Consider the following 15,063-nt stretch of genomic DNA (forward strand, 5'->3'; position numbering starts at 1 on the left):
AGAACCTGCATGCCATGTGACCAAAAATGCAATTTAAAAGTATTTCAAAAATGGAAAACAAAAATGTCCCACTATTCACTTTGTTATTTTTGTGTTTGTTTTGTTTTTTTAATCAGCAATAACAAATAAATCAAGTAATCATAACATGTTCATGACACTAGAAACTGGGATAAACGATTTGGCAAGTAGACTGGAGGACTGCATTTTTTTCTACAATTTAGAAACACATATATGGCATTTTGTATTATGAGGTGCATCATTAAATTTCAGTTTAAAAGAGCATAAGCAGTAATAGAAGGTCTTACATGTTTGTACCCCCCCTTTCTCTTCTTATATCTTTCTCTAAGAATCAAAGGCTGAATTCTATGTAAAAGTATCTGTTTCTTTTCAGATTGATTCTCTGATTGAAATTGTAGACACAGTGCAAGATAGAGTTGAAGTTTATTTAGATGGTGGAATACGAACAGGAAGTGATGTATTAAAGGCACTGGCACTTGGTGCAAAATGTATCTTCATTGGAAGGCCAGCTTTATGGGGTCTGACCTACAAGGTAAATGAGGAAACGTGGGGTTTGTACATGCACTCATTCTCATATGCACAAACATTGGGTTACTGACAGAGCTGGTAGTGATATTTTTTCCTCTGAAAAAATTAAACAAAAATGAAATATTTTTAATTTTCATTGTAAAGTTTCTCTGAAAAATGTCAGGCTTTTGTTTTTTCAATGGAAACCCAAAACATTTACTCAAAACCAAATATTTCGCACAGAATTACCAGTTTTGACAAAAATGCCATTTTCTGTCAATGGACATTTCTCTGGAAACTTTTTCACCAGCTCTAGTTACTGATAAAGGAAGAGGTTGCAGATAAGCAGTGTTTACCCTGAGTAAAAGACTCCAACTCTCCAGATGGTAGGTTACCTTGCTCTGTGACATAACTTTCCCAACTCTTGTGAGGAGTCTTGTGATTATTGAGAATTTCAGGGGTTTTTTAAAGTACATTTATAGCGCTCATGGCTATGAAGAGTGGTATGAAAATGTAAAATCTAAAGACTCAAAAACCAAAAAAGAAAAAGAAAAAAACTAAAATGTATTTATAAAAAAAATCATGACTTTTAAGCCAATCATATGATTGTAAAGTGCTCAAGACCTTATTGAGCACCCAACCACTCCACCCCAGTAGACAGCCCAAGCAACAGAAGGCTGTCATTCAAGAAGTTTTAAAGTGGCCTTTTTCTTCCCTCCTACCCTCCTCCCACACCCCACCCAGGCTACCTTGTGAGTTATCTCCCTATTTTTATAATCAATTAATAAAGAATACATGTTTTTTAAATGATAGTGACTTTATTTCCTTTGCAAGCAAGCTGTGATCGAAGGGAGGAGGGCAGACGGCTTACAGGGAATTTAGAGGCAACCAAGGGGGCGGGTTTTCATCCTCCCACCCTGCCATAAACGTCTCCCCCTTACTCTCACAGAAATAGTGGACCACACAGCAAGCAGCAATAACAATGGGAATATTGGTTTCGCTGTGGTCTGAGTGAGTTAGTAAACTGCTCCAGCGACCCTTTAAATGTCCAAATGCACGCACTACCACCGTTCTACACTTGCTCAGCTTATAGTTGAACAGATCCTTGCTACTGTCCAGTTTGCCTGTGTACGGCTTCATGAGCCAGGGCATTAAGGGGTAGGCTGGGTCCCCAATGATAACTATAGGCATTTCAACATCCCCAACAGTTATTTTCTGGTCTGGGAAGTAAATCCCTTCCTTCAGCCATTTAAACAGACCAGAGTTCCCTTGAAGACGTGAGCGTCATGAACCTTTCCCAGCCATCCCACATTGATGTTGGTGAAACGTCCCTTGTGATCCACCAGTGCTTGCAGCACCATTGAAAAGTACCCCTTGCGGTTTATGTACTGGCTGCCCTAGTGGTCCGGTCCCAAGACAGGGATATGCGCTCCATCTACAGCCCCACCACAGTTAGGGAATCCCATTGCAGCAAAGCCATCCATAGAATCATAGAATATCAGAGTTGGAAGGGACCTCTGGAGGTCATCTAGTCCAACCCCCTGCCCAGAGCAGGACCAATCCCCAATTAAATCATCCCAGCCAGGGCTTTGTCAAGCCTGACCTTAAAAACTTCTAAGGAAGGGGATCCACCACCTCCCTAGGTAACGCATTCCAGTGTTTCACCACCCTCCTAGTGAAAAAGATTTTCCTAATATCCAACCTAAATCCCCCCCACTGCAACTTGAGACCATTACTCCTTGTCCTGTCATCTGCTATCACTGAGAATAGTCTAGATCCATCTTCTTTGGAACCCCCTTTCAGGTAGTTGAAAGCAGCTATCAAATCCCCCCTCATTCTTCTCTTCCGTAGACTAAAAAATCCCAGTTCCCTCAGCCTCTCCTCATAAGTCATGCGTTCCAGACCCCTAATCATTTTTGTTGCCCTTCGCTAGACTCTCTCCAATTTTTCCACATCCTTCTTCTAGTGTGGGGCCCAAAACTGGACACAGTACTCCAGATGAGGCCTCACCAATGTCGAATAGAGGGGAACGATCACGTCCCTCGATTTGCTGGCAATGCCCCTACTTATATACCCCAAAATGCCATTGGCCTTCTTGGCAACAAGGGCACTCTGTTGACTGATATCCAGCTTCTCGTCCACTGTCACCCCTAGGTCCTTCTCTGCAGAACTGCTGCCTAGCCATTCGGTCCCTAGTCTGTAGCGGTGCATTGGATTCTTGCTTCCTAAGTGCAGGACTCTGCACTTGTCCTTGTTGAACCTCATCAGATTTCTTTTGGCCTAATCCTCCAATTTGTCTAGGTCCCTCTGTATCCTATCCCTACCCTCCAGCATATCTACCACTCCTCTCAGTTTAGTGTCATCCGCAAACTTGCTGAAGGTGCAATCCACACCATCCTCCAGATCATTAATGAAGATATTGAACAAAACTGGCCGCAGGACCGACCCTTGGGGCACTCCGCTAGATACCGGCTGCCAACTAGACATGGAGCCATTGATCACTACCCATTGAGCCTGACAATCTAGCCAACTTTCTACCCACCTTGTAGTGCATCCATCCAGCCCATACTTCTTTAACTTGCTGACAAGAATACTGTGGGAGACCGTGTCAAAAGCTTTGCTAAAGTCATGGAACAACATGTCCACTGCTTTCCCCTCATCCACAGAGCCAGTTATCTCGTCATAGAAGGCCATTAGATTAGTCAGGCATGATTTGCCCTTGGTGAATCCATGCTGACTGTTCCTGATCACTTTCCTCTCCTCTAAGTGCTTCAGAATTGATTCCTTGAGGACCTGCTCCATGATTTTTCCAGGGATTGAGGTGAGGCTGACTGGCCTGTAGTTCCCAGGATCCTCCTTCTTCCCTTTTTTAAAGATTGGCACTACATTAGCCTTTTTCCAGTCATCCGGGACCTCCCTCTATCGCCATGAGTTTTCAAAGATAATGGCCAATGGCTCTGCAATCACATCTGCCAATTCCTTTAGGACTCTCAGATGCAACACATCCGGCCCCATGGACTTGTGCTCGTCCAGCTTTTCTAAAAAGTCCCGAAGCACTTCTTTCTCCACAGAGGGCTGGTCACCTCCTCCCCATGCTGTGCTGCCCAGTGCAGTAGTCTAGGAGCTGACCTTGTTCGTGAAGACAGAGGCAAAAAAAGCATTGAGGACATTAGCTTTTTCCACATCCTCTGTCACTAGGTTGCCTCCCTCATTCAGTAAGGGGCCCACACTTTCCTTGGCTTTCTTCTTGTTGCCAACATACCTGAAGAAACCCTTCTTGTTACTCTTAACATCTCTCGCTAGCTGCAACTCCAGGTGTGATTTAGCCTTCCTGATTTCACTCCTGCATGCCCGAGCAATATCTTTATACTCATCCCTGGCCTTTTGTCCAATCTTCCACTTCTTGTAAGCCTCTTTTTTGTGTTTAAGATCAGCAAGGATTTCACTGTTAAGCCAAGCTGGTCACCTGCCATATTTACTATTCTTTCGACACATCGGGATGGTTTGTCCCTGTAACCACAATAAGGATTCTTTAAAATACAGCCAGCTCTCCTGGATTCCTTTCCCCCACATGTTATTCTCCCAGGGGATCCTGCCCATCAGTTCCCAGAGAGAGTCAAAGTCTGCTTTTCTGAAGTCCAGGGTCTGTATTCTGCTGCTTTCCTTTCTTCCTTGTGTCAGGATCCTGAACTCGACCATCTCATGGTCACTGCCTCCCAGGTTCCCATCCACTTTTGCTTCCCCTACTAATTCTGCCCGGTTTGTGAGCAGCAGGTCAAGAAGAGCTCTACCCCTAGTTGGTTCCTCCAGCACTTGCACCAGGAAATTGTCCCCTACATTTTCCAAAAACTTCCTGGATTGTCTGTGCACTGCTGTATTGTTCTCCCAGCAGATATCAGGATGATTGAAGTTGCCCATGAGAACCAGGGCATGCGATCTAGTAGCTTCTGCGATTTGGCGGAAGAAAGTCTCGTCCACCTCATCCCCCTGGTCCGGTGGCCTATAGTAGACTCCCACCACAACATCACCCTTGTTGCTCACGCTTCTAAACATTAATCCAGAGACTCTCAGGTTTTTCTGCAGTTTCATACTTCAGCTCTGAGCAGTCATACTGCTCCCTTACATACAGTGCAACTCCCCCACCTTTTCTGGCCTCCCTGTCCTTCCTGAACAGTTTATACCCATCCATGACAGTACTCCAGTCATGTGAGTTATCCCACCAAGTCTCTGTTATTCCAATCACATCATAATTCCCTGACTTTGCCAGGACCTCCAGTTCTCCCTGCTTGTTTCCCAGGCTTTGTGCATTTGTATATAGGCACTTGAGATAACCCGCTGATCGCCCCTTGTCACGGTTCCTCCCCCACTCTGAGCTCTAGGGTACAGATGTGGGGACCTGCATGAAAAACCTCCTAAGCTTATCTTTACCAGCTTAGGTCAAAACTTCCCCAAGGTACAAAATATTACCCCCGTTATCCTTGGACTGGCCGCTACCACCACCAAACTAATACTGGTTACTGGGGAAGAGCTGTTTGGACGCGTCCTTCCCCCCAAAATACTTCCCAAAACCTTGCACCCCACTTCCTGGACAAGGTTTGGTAAAAAGCCTCACCAATTTGCCTAGGTGACTACAGACCCAGACCCTTGGATCTTAAGAACAATGAACAATCCTCCCAACACTTGCACCCCCCCTTTCCTGGGAAATGTTGGATAAAAAGCCTCACCAATTTGCATAGGTGACCACAGACCCAAACCCTTGGATCTGAGAACAATGAAAAAGCATTCAGTTTTTTACAAGAAGACTTTTAAAAAAAAAAAAGTAAATAGAAATAAAGAAATCCCCCCTGTAAAATCAGGATGGTAGATATCTTACAGGGTAATTAGATTCAAAAACATAGAGAACCCCTCTAGGCAAAACCTTAAGTTACAAAAAAGATACACAGACAGAAATAGTTATTCTATTCAGCACAATTCTTTTCTCAGCCATTTAAAGAAATCATAATCTAACACATACCTAGCTAGATTACTTACTAAAAGTTCTAAGACTCCATTCCTGTTCTGTCCCCGGCCAAGACGACTACAGACAGACACAGACCCTTTGTTTCTCTCCCTCCTCCCAGCTTTTGAAAGTATCTTGTCTCCTCATTGGTCATTTTGGTCAGGTGCCAGCGAGGTTACCTTTAGCTTCTTAACCCTTTACAGGTGAGAGGAGCTTTCCCCTGGCCAGAAGGGATTTCAAAGGGGTTTACCCTTCCCTTTATATTTATGACACCCCTCATTCTCAGTATGAGGCAGGAGCCCTCCCCTCTCACACGCTCCTGCTCATGCTTCTTCCCGTTATCCCGCTTCCCCACTTACCTCAGGGCTTTGGTCTCCTTCCCCTGGTGAACCTAGTTTAAAGCCCTCCTCACTAGGTTAGCCAGTCTGCTCGCGAAGATGCTCTTCCCTCTCTTCATTAGGTGGAGCCCGTCTCTGCCTAGCACTCCTCCTTCTTGGAACACCATCCCATGCTCAAAGAATCCAAAGCCTTCTCTCCGACACCACCTGCGTGGTGACACTCAGAGACACCATGCACACAGGGCATGGCCACACTGCAGCTTAGCCCAGGCTGTGATTTGGGTGTGAGCCCAAGCGCCCCTTCTGTCCACACACAAATTGGTCTGACCCGGGGCAGCGAGCACGCGGGACACGGGTCTTAGGATGCTGCCAGAGGGGTGGGCCAGAGCCTGAGTCCGGCTGTGACTCAGGTCCAAGCCCTGTCATTTTGTCGTGTGGACGCAGCTCAAACCACAGAGCTGAGTCAGAAGGTCTGCGCACTGCAGTATGGACCTGTTAGCACGGCTGTGAGACCCGGGTCCAGCGATGGCAAGCCCACGTTTACACATCCACTATGATCTGCACATTTCCCAGAGTCACTACCTTTGATAGCAGCAGCTCAACGATTGCGTTGGCTACTTGCATCACAGTAACCCCCACAGTAGATTTGCCCACTCCAAATTGATTACCAACTGACCGGTAGCTGTCTGGCGTTGCAAGCTTCCACAGGGCTATTGCCACTCGTTTGTGAACTATGAGGGCTGCTCTCATCTTGGTATTATTGCGCTTCCGGGCAGGGGAAAGCAAGTCACAAAACTTTCCATGAAAGAGCCCTTACGCATGTGAAAGTTTCGGAGCCACTGAGAATCATCCCAAACCTGCAACACTATGCGGTCCCACCACTCTCTGCTTGTTTCCTGTGCCCAGAATCAGCGTTCCACGGCATGAGCCTGCCCCAGTAACACCATTATCTCCAAATTGCTGGGGATCGCGGTTTTAGAGAAATCTGTGTTCATGTCCTCATCACTCTCGTCACCGTGCTGCTGTCGCCTCCTCACCTGGTTTTTCGGGTGCTGGTTGTGCATAAACTGCACGATAATGTGCGAGATGTTTACGATGGTCATAACTGCTGCGGTGAGCTGAATGGTGAGCTCCATGCTTGCTGTGCTATGGCGTCTGCTCTGGTAATCCAGAGAAAAGGGTGCAAAATGATTGTTTGCTGTTGCTTTCACGGAGGGAGGGAGGGTTGACTAACAATATTTACCCATAACCACCCGTGACAATTTTTTGGCCCCATCAGGCATTGGGAGCTCAGCGCAGAATTCCAATGGGCTGCGGGAACTGTGGGATAGCTACCCACAGTGCACCGCTCAGAATGTCGACGCTTGCCACGGTACTGTGGATGCACACTGCCGAATTAATGTGCTTAAGTGTGGACACATGCACTCAACTTTATACAATCTGTTCCCAAAAATCGACTTCTGTAAAGTCAGAGTAATTTTGTAGTGTAGACATGGCCTCGGTGACCGCATTCCTCTTACCTTCACTGCTTTCTCTGATTGAATAGGGCGAAGAAGGGCTTCGAGAAGTTTTGCAGATTTTACATGAAGAATTTCATTTGTCAATGGCCCTGACTGGTAAGATTTTTTTGCTATTTGATTAGTAATTGATGAGAAGCAGTATTGCCACCTTAGAGTGAGCACAAAGGCGCCACATGCAAACAGATGGATCAAATCAAAGTGAGGGGGTTTGTAAAAGGGCCGCTTAGTGCAGGGGTGGGCAAACTATGGCCCGTGGGCCACATCCGTCAGGCCACCGTCCTGCCTGGCCCCTGAGCTCCCAGCCGGGGAGGCTAGCCCCCAGCCCCTCCCCCGCTGACCCCTGTCCTTCACAGCCATGCTGTCGCGCAGGCAGGGCGGCTTGTGCCCGCCCACCTCTCAGGCTTTCAAATAAGCCTGTCCTGCTGCTCTGAACAGTCTGATAAGGGTAAGGGTATGGGGGGAGGGCAGGAGGTCCCAGGGGGCAGTCAGGGACAGGGGGTGGTTGGATGTGGCGGAGGTTTGGGGGGGGGGGCAGTCAGGATACAGGGAGCAGGGGGGTTGGTTAGGGGGTGGGGTCCTGGGATTCGGGGGGGGGACAGGGAGCATGGGGGGTTGGATAGGGGGTGGGGTACCGGGGGGGTGGTTAGGGGTGGGGGGTCCCAGGAGGGGGCAGTCAGGGGACAAGGAGCAGGGGGGCTTGGATGGGTTGGATGTTCTGAGGGGGGCAGTCAGGGGGAGGAGGCAAGGCTATATCGGGAGGCACAGCCTTCCCTACCCAGCCCTCCATACCGTTTCACAACCCTGATGTGACCCTCGGGACAAAAAGTTTGCCCACCCTTGGTTCTGTGCAACAAAAATCATTCTATTCACAGAAATTCAGGCTGGGAACCTGTTGCTTTATATGAATGCATCAAAACAGAGTGGGTAGAAAAACTCTCACTGAGTCAAATAGGAAGTAAGACAGGGGTACAGCCTGGCTCCATCCCATAGTACTCTGGGCAACCCAATTAACCCTATCATGTAAGCACCTGAAGGATAATAGGGTTATAAGGAATAGTCAGCATGGATTTGTCAAGCCAAATCAACTTAATTTCCTTCTTTGACAAGGTTACTGGCCTAGTGGATGGGGAGAAGCCCTAGGCATGATATACCTTGATTTTAGCAAGGCTTTTGACACGGTTCTGAATTCTCATAAGCCAACCAGGGAAACATGGTCTAGATGAAATTACTATAAGGTGGGTGCACAACTGTAGAATGTATGCAAAAAGTGCTTTTCAATGGCTTGTTGTCCAACTGGGAGGGCACATCTAGTGGAGTCTCACGGGGGTCAGTTCTAGGTCCAGCACTATTCAATATTTTCATTAATGACTTGGATAATGGAGAGGAGAATATGCTTATAAAATTTACAGATGACACCAAGCAGGGAGGGGTTGCAAGCACTTTGGAGGACAGGTTTAAAATTCAAAATGACCATGACAAATTGGACAGTTGGTCTGCATTCAACATGATAAAATCCAACAAAGACAAGTGCAAAGTACTTCACTTAGGAAGGAAAAATCAAATACACAATGACAAAATGAGGAATAACTATGAAGATGGTCGTACTGCTGAAAAGGATCTGGGGGTTATAGCAGTTCACAAACTGAATATGAGGGAATGCAGCTGCAAAAAGGGCTAATATGATTCTGAGGTGTATTAACAGGAGTGTTGTATGTAAGACACAGGAGATAATTGTCCCGCTCTACTCAGCACTGGTGTGGTCCCAGCTGGAGTCCTGTGTCCAATTCTGGGCACCACACTTTAGAAAAGATTGGACAAAGTGGAAAAAGTGCAGAGGAGAGCAACAAAAATGATAGAAGGTTTAGAAAACCTGACCAATGAGGAAAGGTTAAAAAAACTGGGCATATTTAGTCTTGAGACAAGAAGACTGAAGGAGGACTTAATAACAGTCTTCCAATATGAAAATGGCTGTTATAAAGAGGACAGTGATCAATGTTCTCCATAACCACTGAAGGTAGCACAAGATGTGATTGGCTTAATCTGCAGCATGGGAGATTTAGGTTAGATATTAGAAAAAACTTTCTAACTCTAAGGGTAGCTAAGCTCTAGAACAGGCTTCCGAAGGAGGACGTGGTCCCCATCATTGGAAGCTTTTAAAAATAAGTAGGAGAAACACCTGTCAGCAATGATCTAGGTTTACTTGGCCCTGCAACAGTGCAGGGGACTGGGCTTGATGACTACTCGAGGTCCCTTCCAGTCTTCCATTTCTATGATTCTGTGACCACTTTACTACAAGGGTATAGAGATTAGATCAGAGGACTGGGGATCAGGATTAAAGCATTAGAACCATGCTGGTTTCAGTTAGGGTTCATGAAAACCCTTTTTCATTTTTGCTTCCCATGGGTTCACACACTTTGCGTTTTGTGTACCAATGGAATCAAAATGTCAGTGAGAAAGTAGGCTGAAGGTACTTTTTCACCTGGTTTGGGTTGAAACCAAGCAAAACCACTGACCAATGCTAAGCAAAAATTGGAATTTCCATCCTGCAGGAAATTCTGATATTTCAACATTTTGTTTCATCCTAAATTGGAATGCACCGTAGTTCACTAGTACCGTTGCTCAGGCGGCAGCAGTGCATATTGCAGCGCTGATGGTGTTGGCTGTTACAATTGCATATAATATGATTTATTTTTATCTTTTTCCTTTAAAAAACAAAGAATTTACAATCTGGAAGTTACATTCAAAGTAAATTATGTAGTTTGCAAAGTCAAGCGCTTGAACGTTAGGAAATGCCAGAATTAAGGATGTCCATGCCACCTTAATTTGGCCCCCTTGTGCGTATGGATTCTGATAGATTTAACTATCTCATCACAGACTGTACTGTTTTTGCACAGGATCCATGTCTCATTCAGTGCACAGCATGTGTGATGCTGAGGGAATGAGACAGCTGCTCAGTACTTTTTTTTGTGATTTCTGGTCAATGTGTGGCCCCAGGCCTTGTTTACTGCACACCGTCCAAACCCCGGACTGGACACTCAATTATTTATTTCCTCATGGGCTTTTCTGTGGCCCTCACCATCGTAGTATTGGAATGTTTTGAAAACATTAATTTCCCTGTAAGAGAAGAAAATATCATCACTTCCACTTTACACATGGGAGAACAGAAACAAACAAACTAAGACAACACATTGAAACTTTGGCAAGGCCTAGAAATCCGTGATCATTCCACCAGAGCACATAACCTTACTGCCAAAAAGATTGAGCAGCCACTACTTTCATTAACATCAGTTACAGTCAGGAATGCTCAGGAGTTTGAAAATCACACCCCAGGTCTCTCAAGTTAGGCTTACAGAAAATAAGAGATACACAATTATTGGCCACCTGCAAAACTTTTCGTTTAAGTCTATTTGCACAGCATTATAGCGGAAGTCTGCCAGCTGGCCAGGGATAAAAATCCATATCTGGGCAGCTGTCTTAACTATGAGCCCATCCTTTCCTTGCCTGCATGTGTTTGCCTCTACACCATCCATCCTGTGCACTGAGTGAGGCATTTTTGCCTGTGGAAATAATAGTACAGTATGTGATCACGTACTTAAAGACTGTACCATAATGCATGTGCCCAAGGGGGCCAAATTTAAATTATGCAGTCAGTCTTAATTCTGGCATTTCCTAACTTTTGAGTGCTTGATTTTTGCAAACTTAATATTATTTATAAAGTAGGTTTTTGGTATGTAATTATTATTTATGGTACATTAGTGTCTAGAATCCTCAACATGCTAGGTGCTGTACCTACAGATAGAAAACTCTGGCGAGTTTACAAGCTAAAACAAGAGTTTTATTGTCCCCATTTTATAGATGGAGAACTGAGACAGAGTAAGTGGCTTGCTCATGGTCACACAGGAAGTCTATAGCACAGCCAGACCTCCCAAGACTTAGCTCAGTGCCTTAATCATAGACCATTCTTTCTCTCAATCATCATTTTTAACCCTGTATTTTATTTCAGGCTGTCAAAATGTCTCAGAAATCGGACGACACCTGGTTCAGTTCTCCAAGCTTTAAATGGTTCATGCAATGCCCACCAACAAGACACATGGAAGCAGCTCCTGATAACTATCAAAGCCTTGAGTGTCCTCAGTAACAGACTCCCAGCTGTGTAACCCTCCCACTGTCCCCCGACAAGCACACCCCGTTCCCCTCTGAGCTGTTGAAATGTCCTCCCCCACATAAAAACAAGTGAAACTATCAGGATGTGTGCATAACATCACTGCATGTCCTTATCATCACAACCCACCCCCTCCACACACACCCTACGCAGACCCCTCTACTTTAAGGCTAAGCTTGGACACAGCAGGGGTCAGGCCTTATTTCTGTATAGAGCACCATGCATACCTATGGCTCTGTATAAATAATCGTTTGGTCACCCTGTGGTCTCCTTATTTGTGGATCAGTGCAGCCATATGGGGTCGCTGAATAATGATACTGGCATAAGCTTAGTTTAACAACAGGTATTTGTTTTTGGAATAGGATACAGAACATCCTGCTGCTGGTACAAATAGTTTCCATCTCTCTCTGAAGCAGAAAATACACTCTTCTATTGCCTCTCAGAGTTACTTCTGGAAACGCGGTCTTTCCATCCTGTCTGGGAGGAGCCACCGCCTTTGGGGGTCTGCCTGTGGCTGTGCCATGCACACAGACCCAACCAGCACACTGCCTCTATTAAATAACTAATAATAATGAGCTATCTTTTTACCACTCTTCCCATGTTCTTTTTCCTCTATCCCGTTTCTCCCTTCCCACAATTGTCTGCTTCCCTTCCATCCCACCTCATCCAGAGTATAGCCATTTGCTACTTTCCCCCTGTATCATCCCTCTTCCTCCTTTCTTCTATACCCCACTTTGGGACTGTCCGTAAATTACATCATGCATTAATGGCTGGGAGGGTGGGTCTTTAATTTTGTGTGTTTGTTTCAGTGTTACAAGTGGTAGGTGGGTCTTGAAAAATCAACAAAAAATGTGTTATGTAATTTATGGACAGACCTTTCTCTCCCTCCATGTCTTCTGTCTCCCCTCTGCCCAGAATGTTGTTTCTTTATTTCCTTTTGCCTTCCCCCATGTCCTCTCTCTTCCTTCTTTCAGGAACAAGACATTCCATCCTTTTAAATTATCCAGAGGCTGTTGACTGGGATGATGCTTCTTCCCACTTATTGTCACATTTTGCTTTTTAGGCCTTGGCTACCTGCACAGTTGCATGGGTTGAACTAAAGTTGATAATGTATATTGATATAGTTACAGTGATGAAAACCCATGTGGACACTCATATTTTGTTGTACGTGGGACTTACTTTGGTCTAGCTTAAGTCAGCTGGGAATTGGTTTAAACTAAACTGAAATAAGACAATCTACACCAAAATAAAGAATGTTCACAGGGTTTTAAGTGAACTGGGTTAACTAACTGTGATGGTTCTCATTTGATGGTTCTCAGGGTGCCCAGGACTGTGTGTCTCCTCATTACCCCCTGCCTCTAGCAGGAGGTAGCCTAGCCTGTGCTAGCTGGGTATTAGCTCCCTAATGCCACCAGCCTTTCAGTCACTCAAGCACTGTCCTCCGGGCTATGACAGACCTGTCTTCCCTTGCAGGTTAACTGTAGGTGTACCCCAGTCCCTGAGTCCCTTTGAATCATTCCCCTGTGATACTCAGCCCTTGACACTGGCTACTCACAGAAATCCCAGATCCTTTCCCCCCAAGAGAGCAGTGTAACCCAGTTTATTAATTTTACCTTAAATCACCACTTCTGTATAACACACAGCACTTGTGACCACTTAAAATAAAACAAAAGAAGGTTTATTTAAGAAAGAATAGAGACAAGAGAGAGTGGTGGAAACAAATAGTTACAATATAAAACAAAATCATAAAATGTGAACCAGGATCTATACTTATTCATGGTTACTTCTCCTATCTAATAAAGTAGGGTTTCCTCCACCCCCACCTCCCAAAATCCACAAATTCTGTTGCGGAGCTGGTTGGATTCACGAGAACCAGAATCCAGCTTTTCATGAGAACATCAGTACCTGTGAGAAAACATCCCTGCTCCCCAAGATGACTCTTCAGTGAAAGGATCCAGGGGGTCTTTCCCCCTCCTCTGGTATACTGAAACAGGCTTTTGTCTTTATTCATAAACAGGGTGAACCTCTGTTTGTTGTAATGTTCCTTTTCTACCTTCCAGTGGTTTTGATTGTTTGCACACTAATACATGTCCCTAGAAGCCTTTCTCCTTTCCCTTCCTTCCACATTTGCCACACACTTGGTGCCAGGGCAGGGGGATGAAGGCATCCACAGGGGAGGGATTCAGCATGAGGACTGCATGAGGCACATTTGCCCTATTCTGCCACTCATAGGGCCTGATTGCATGGGCCACCCACCCAACCATAGAGTTGTCCAAGCTGCTCCTGGAATGCAGGCCAGGGTACTGCAGAGGGAACACAGGCCATGGTGTGGGTGCAGCAGGAGCCAGGACTCTTGCAGATAGTAGAGACAGCAACTGCTCAGCCAGCTCTTTCTCTGTTGTGCTCGATCTTCCTCCCTTAACCATTGTATCTGTTCAAGGAACTGTAAAGTGAGGGCCTGCTCCTGCATCACTACCCTGTCCTCAAGGCACAAAGCTAGCCTCAGTCTTTTCCACTTGCCTCCTACGTGTCTTTCCTCTTGTCACCAGTCCCTTTGCCTTTGGTACTCGACCTGGTTGTTGAGTCCTGTCCAGAACTTCAATCACAAGTTCATCCCAGAAATCCTTCCTCTTGGAATGGTCGGTGAAGGTACGATGAGCCCTCTGCCGTGAGGGCGAGCTGTGGAGGTTCTGAAGCCTGTAGAGGTCGAGGGGCCTTCAATAGGAGAAGACACTGAGGGTTACTGTCTCAAATGTGTCAGTGCACGAGCACAGAAACAATTGTTTTGGACTTTCCAGGGCAGAAAACGTTACTTTTGGAACCTGAACTTCAGTGTATTGGCAGAGGGCTGCTTTAGACCACAGAGGCTCACTGGAAACAGCCAGATTAAAGATGCTGAGAGAATGGTATGTTAAAAATCACAACTTTAATAAAAAAATCAACAAAATGGAGTTTTGGGGGAGGTTGGTCGCCATGCTGCATAAGCCTTTTCTATCGCTTCAGGCCTTGGACATTCTGGAGGCCATAACAGTTCTTGTGGTGCCCAACTGGCAAAGAGAGGTGTTATTCCAAGCTGCTGGTGGGAAACCAGGTGTGTTTGTCACCGAAGTATTCAAATGTATGGCGACTGAACAGCACATCTATGTGTGGTGTTGTTACCCGGGGTTCTTTCAACCCAAAGCTGTCAGTAACTTTTACTCTATGCAAGGTGGTGTCAGGAAATAAATCAGGGGAGGCATGGCCGTCCAACCGATAGATGGCTGGCACAGACAGGACAACACAAGAGTGCTTTCACTTAAAGCTAAACTTTACTTAGTCTCAAGCACTTACACACACGTCCTCATCAGGTTAGTAAAACACCCCCAACCCGTGATAATTACCGAAGCTGAGTGTGGCTCTCAAGTGGCACAGCAGCAGCCCATCTGCCAGTGGGGAACACAAGATGCATCCAGAGGGAGAGTCCAGTCCCAAAGAGTCCTCCCTACTTCAAGCTTTCCCCCCTTATTGATACATTAGTAA

General features: G+C 45.7%; 1 protein-coding gene across 1 annotated transcript in view; it reads left to right on the forward strand.

The window, feature by feature from the left end:
• HAO2 (hydroxyacid oxidase 2) overlaps positions 1-11,802 on the forward strand; it is a 30,163-nt gene extending 18,361 nt beyond the window's left edge. The window contains exons 6-8 of the mRNA XM_084609824.1: positions 392-550; positions 7,409-7,478; positions 11,386-11,802. Of these exons, the coding sequence (XP_084465950.1) occupies positions 392-550; positions 7,409-7,478; positions 11,386-11,441 (285 nt within the window). The 3' untranslated portion in view covers positions 11,442-11,802. The remainder of the gene's footprint in view (positions 1-391; positions 551-7,408; positions 7,479-11,385) is intronic.
• Positions 11,803-15,063: the final 3,261 nt, after the last annotated feature.

Source organism: Lepidochelys olivacea, assembly GCF_965140295.1.
Source record: "Lepidochelys olivacea isolate rLepOli2 genome assembly, chromosome: 1".
NCBI classification, from domain to species: Eukaryota; Metazoa; Chordata; order Testudines; family Cheloniidae; genus Lepidochelys; species Lepidochelys olivacea.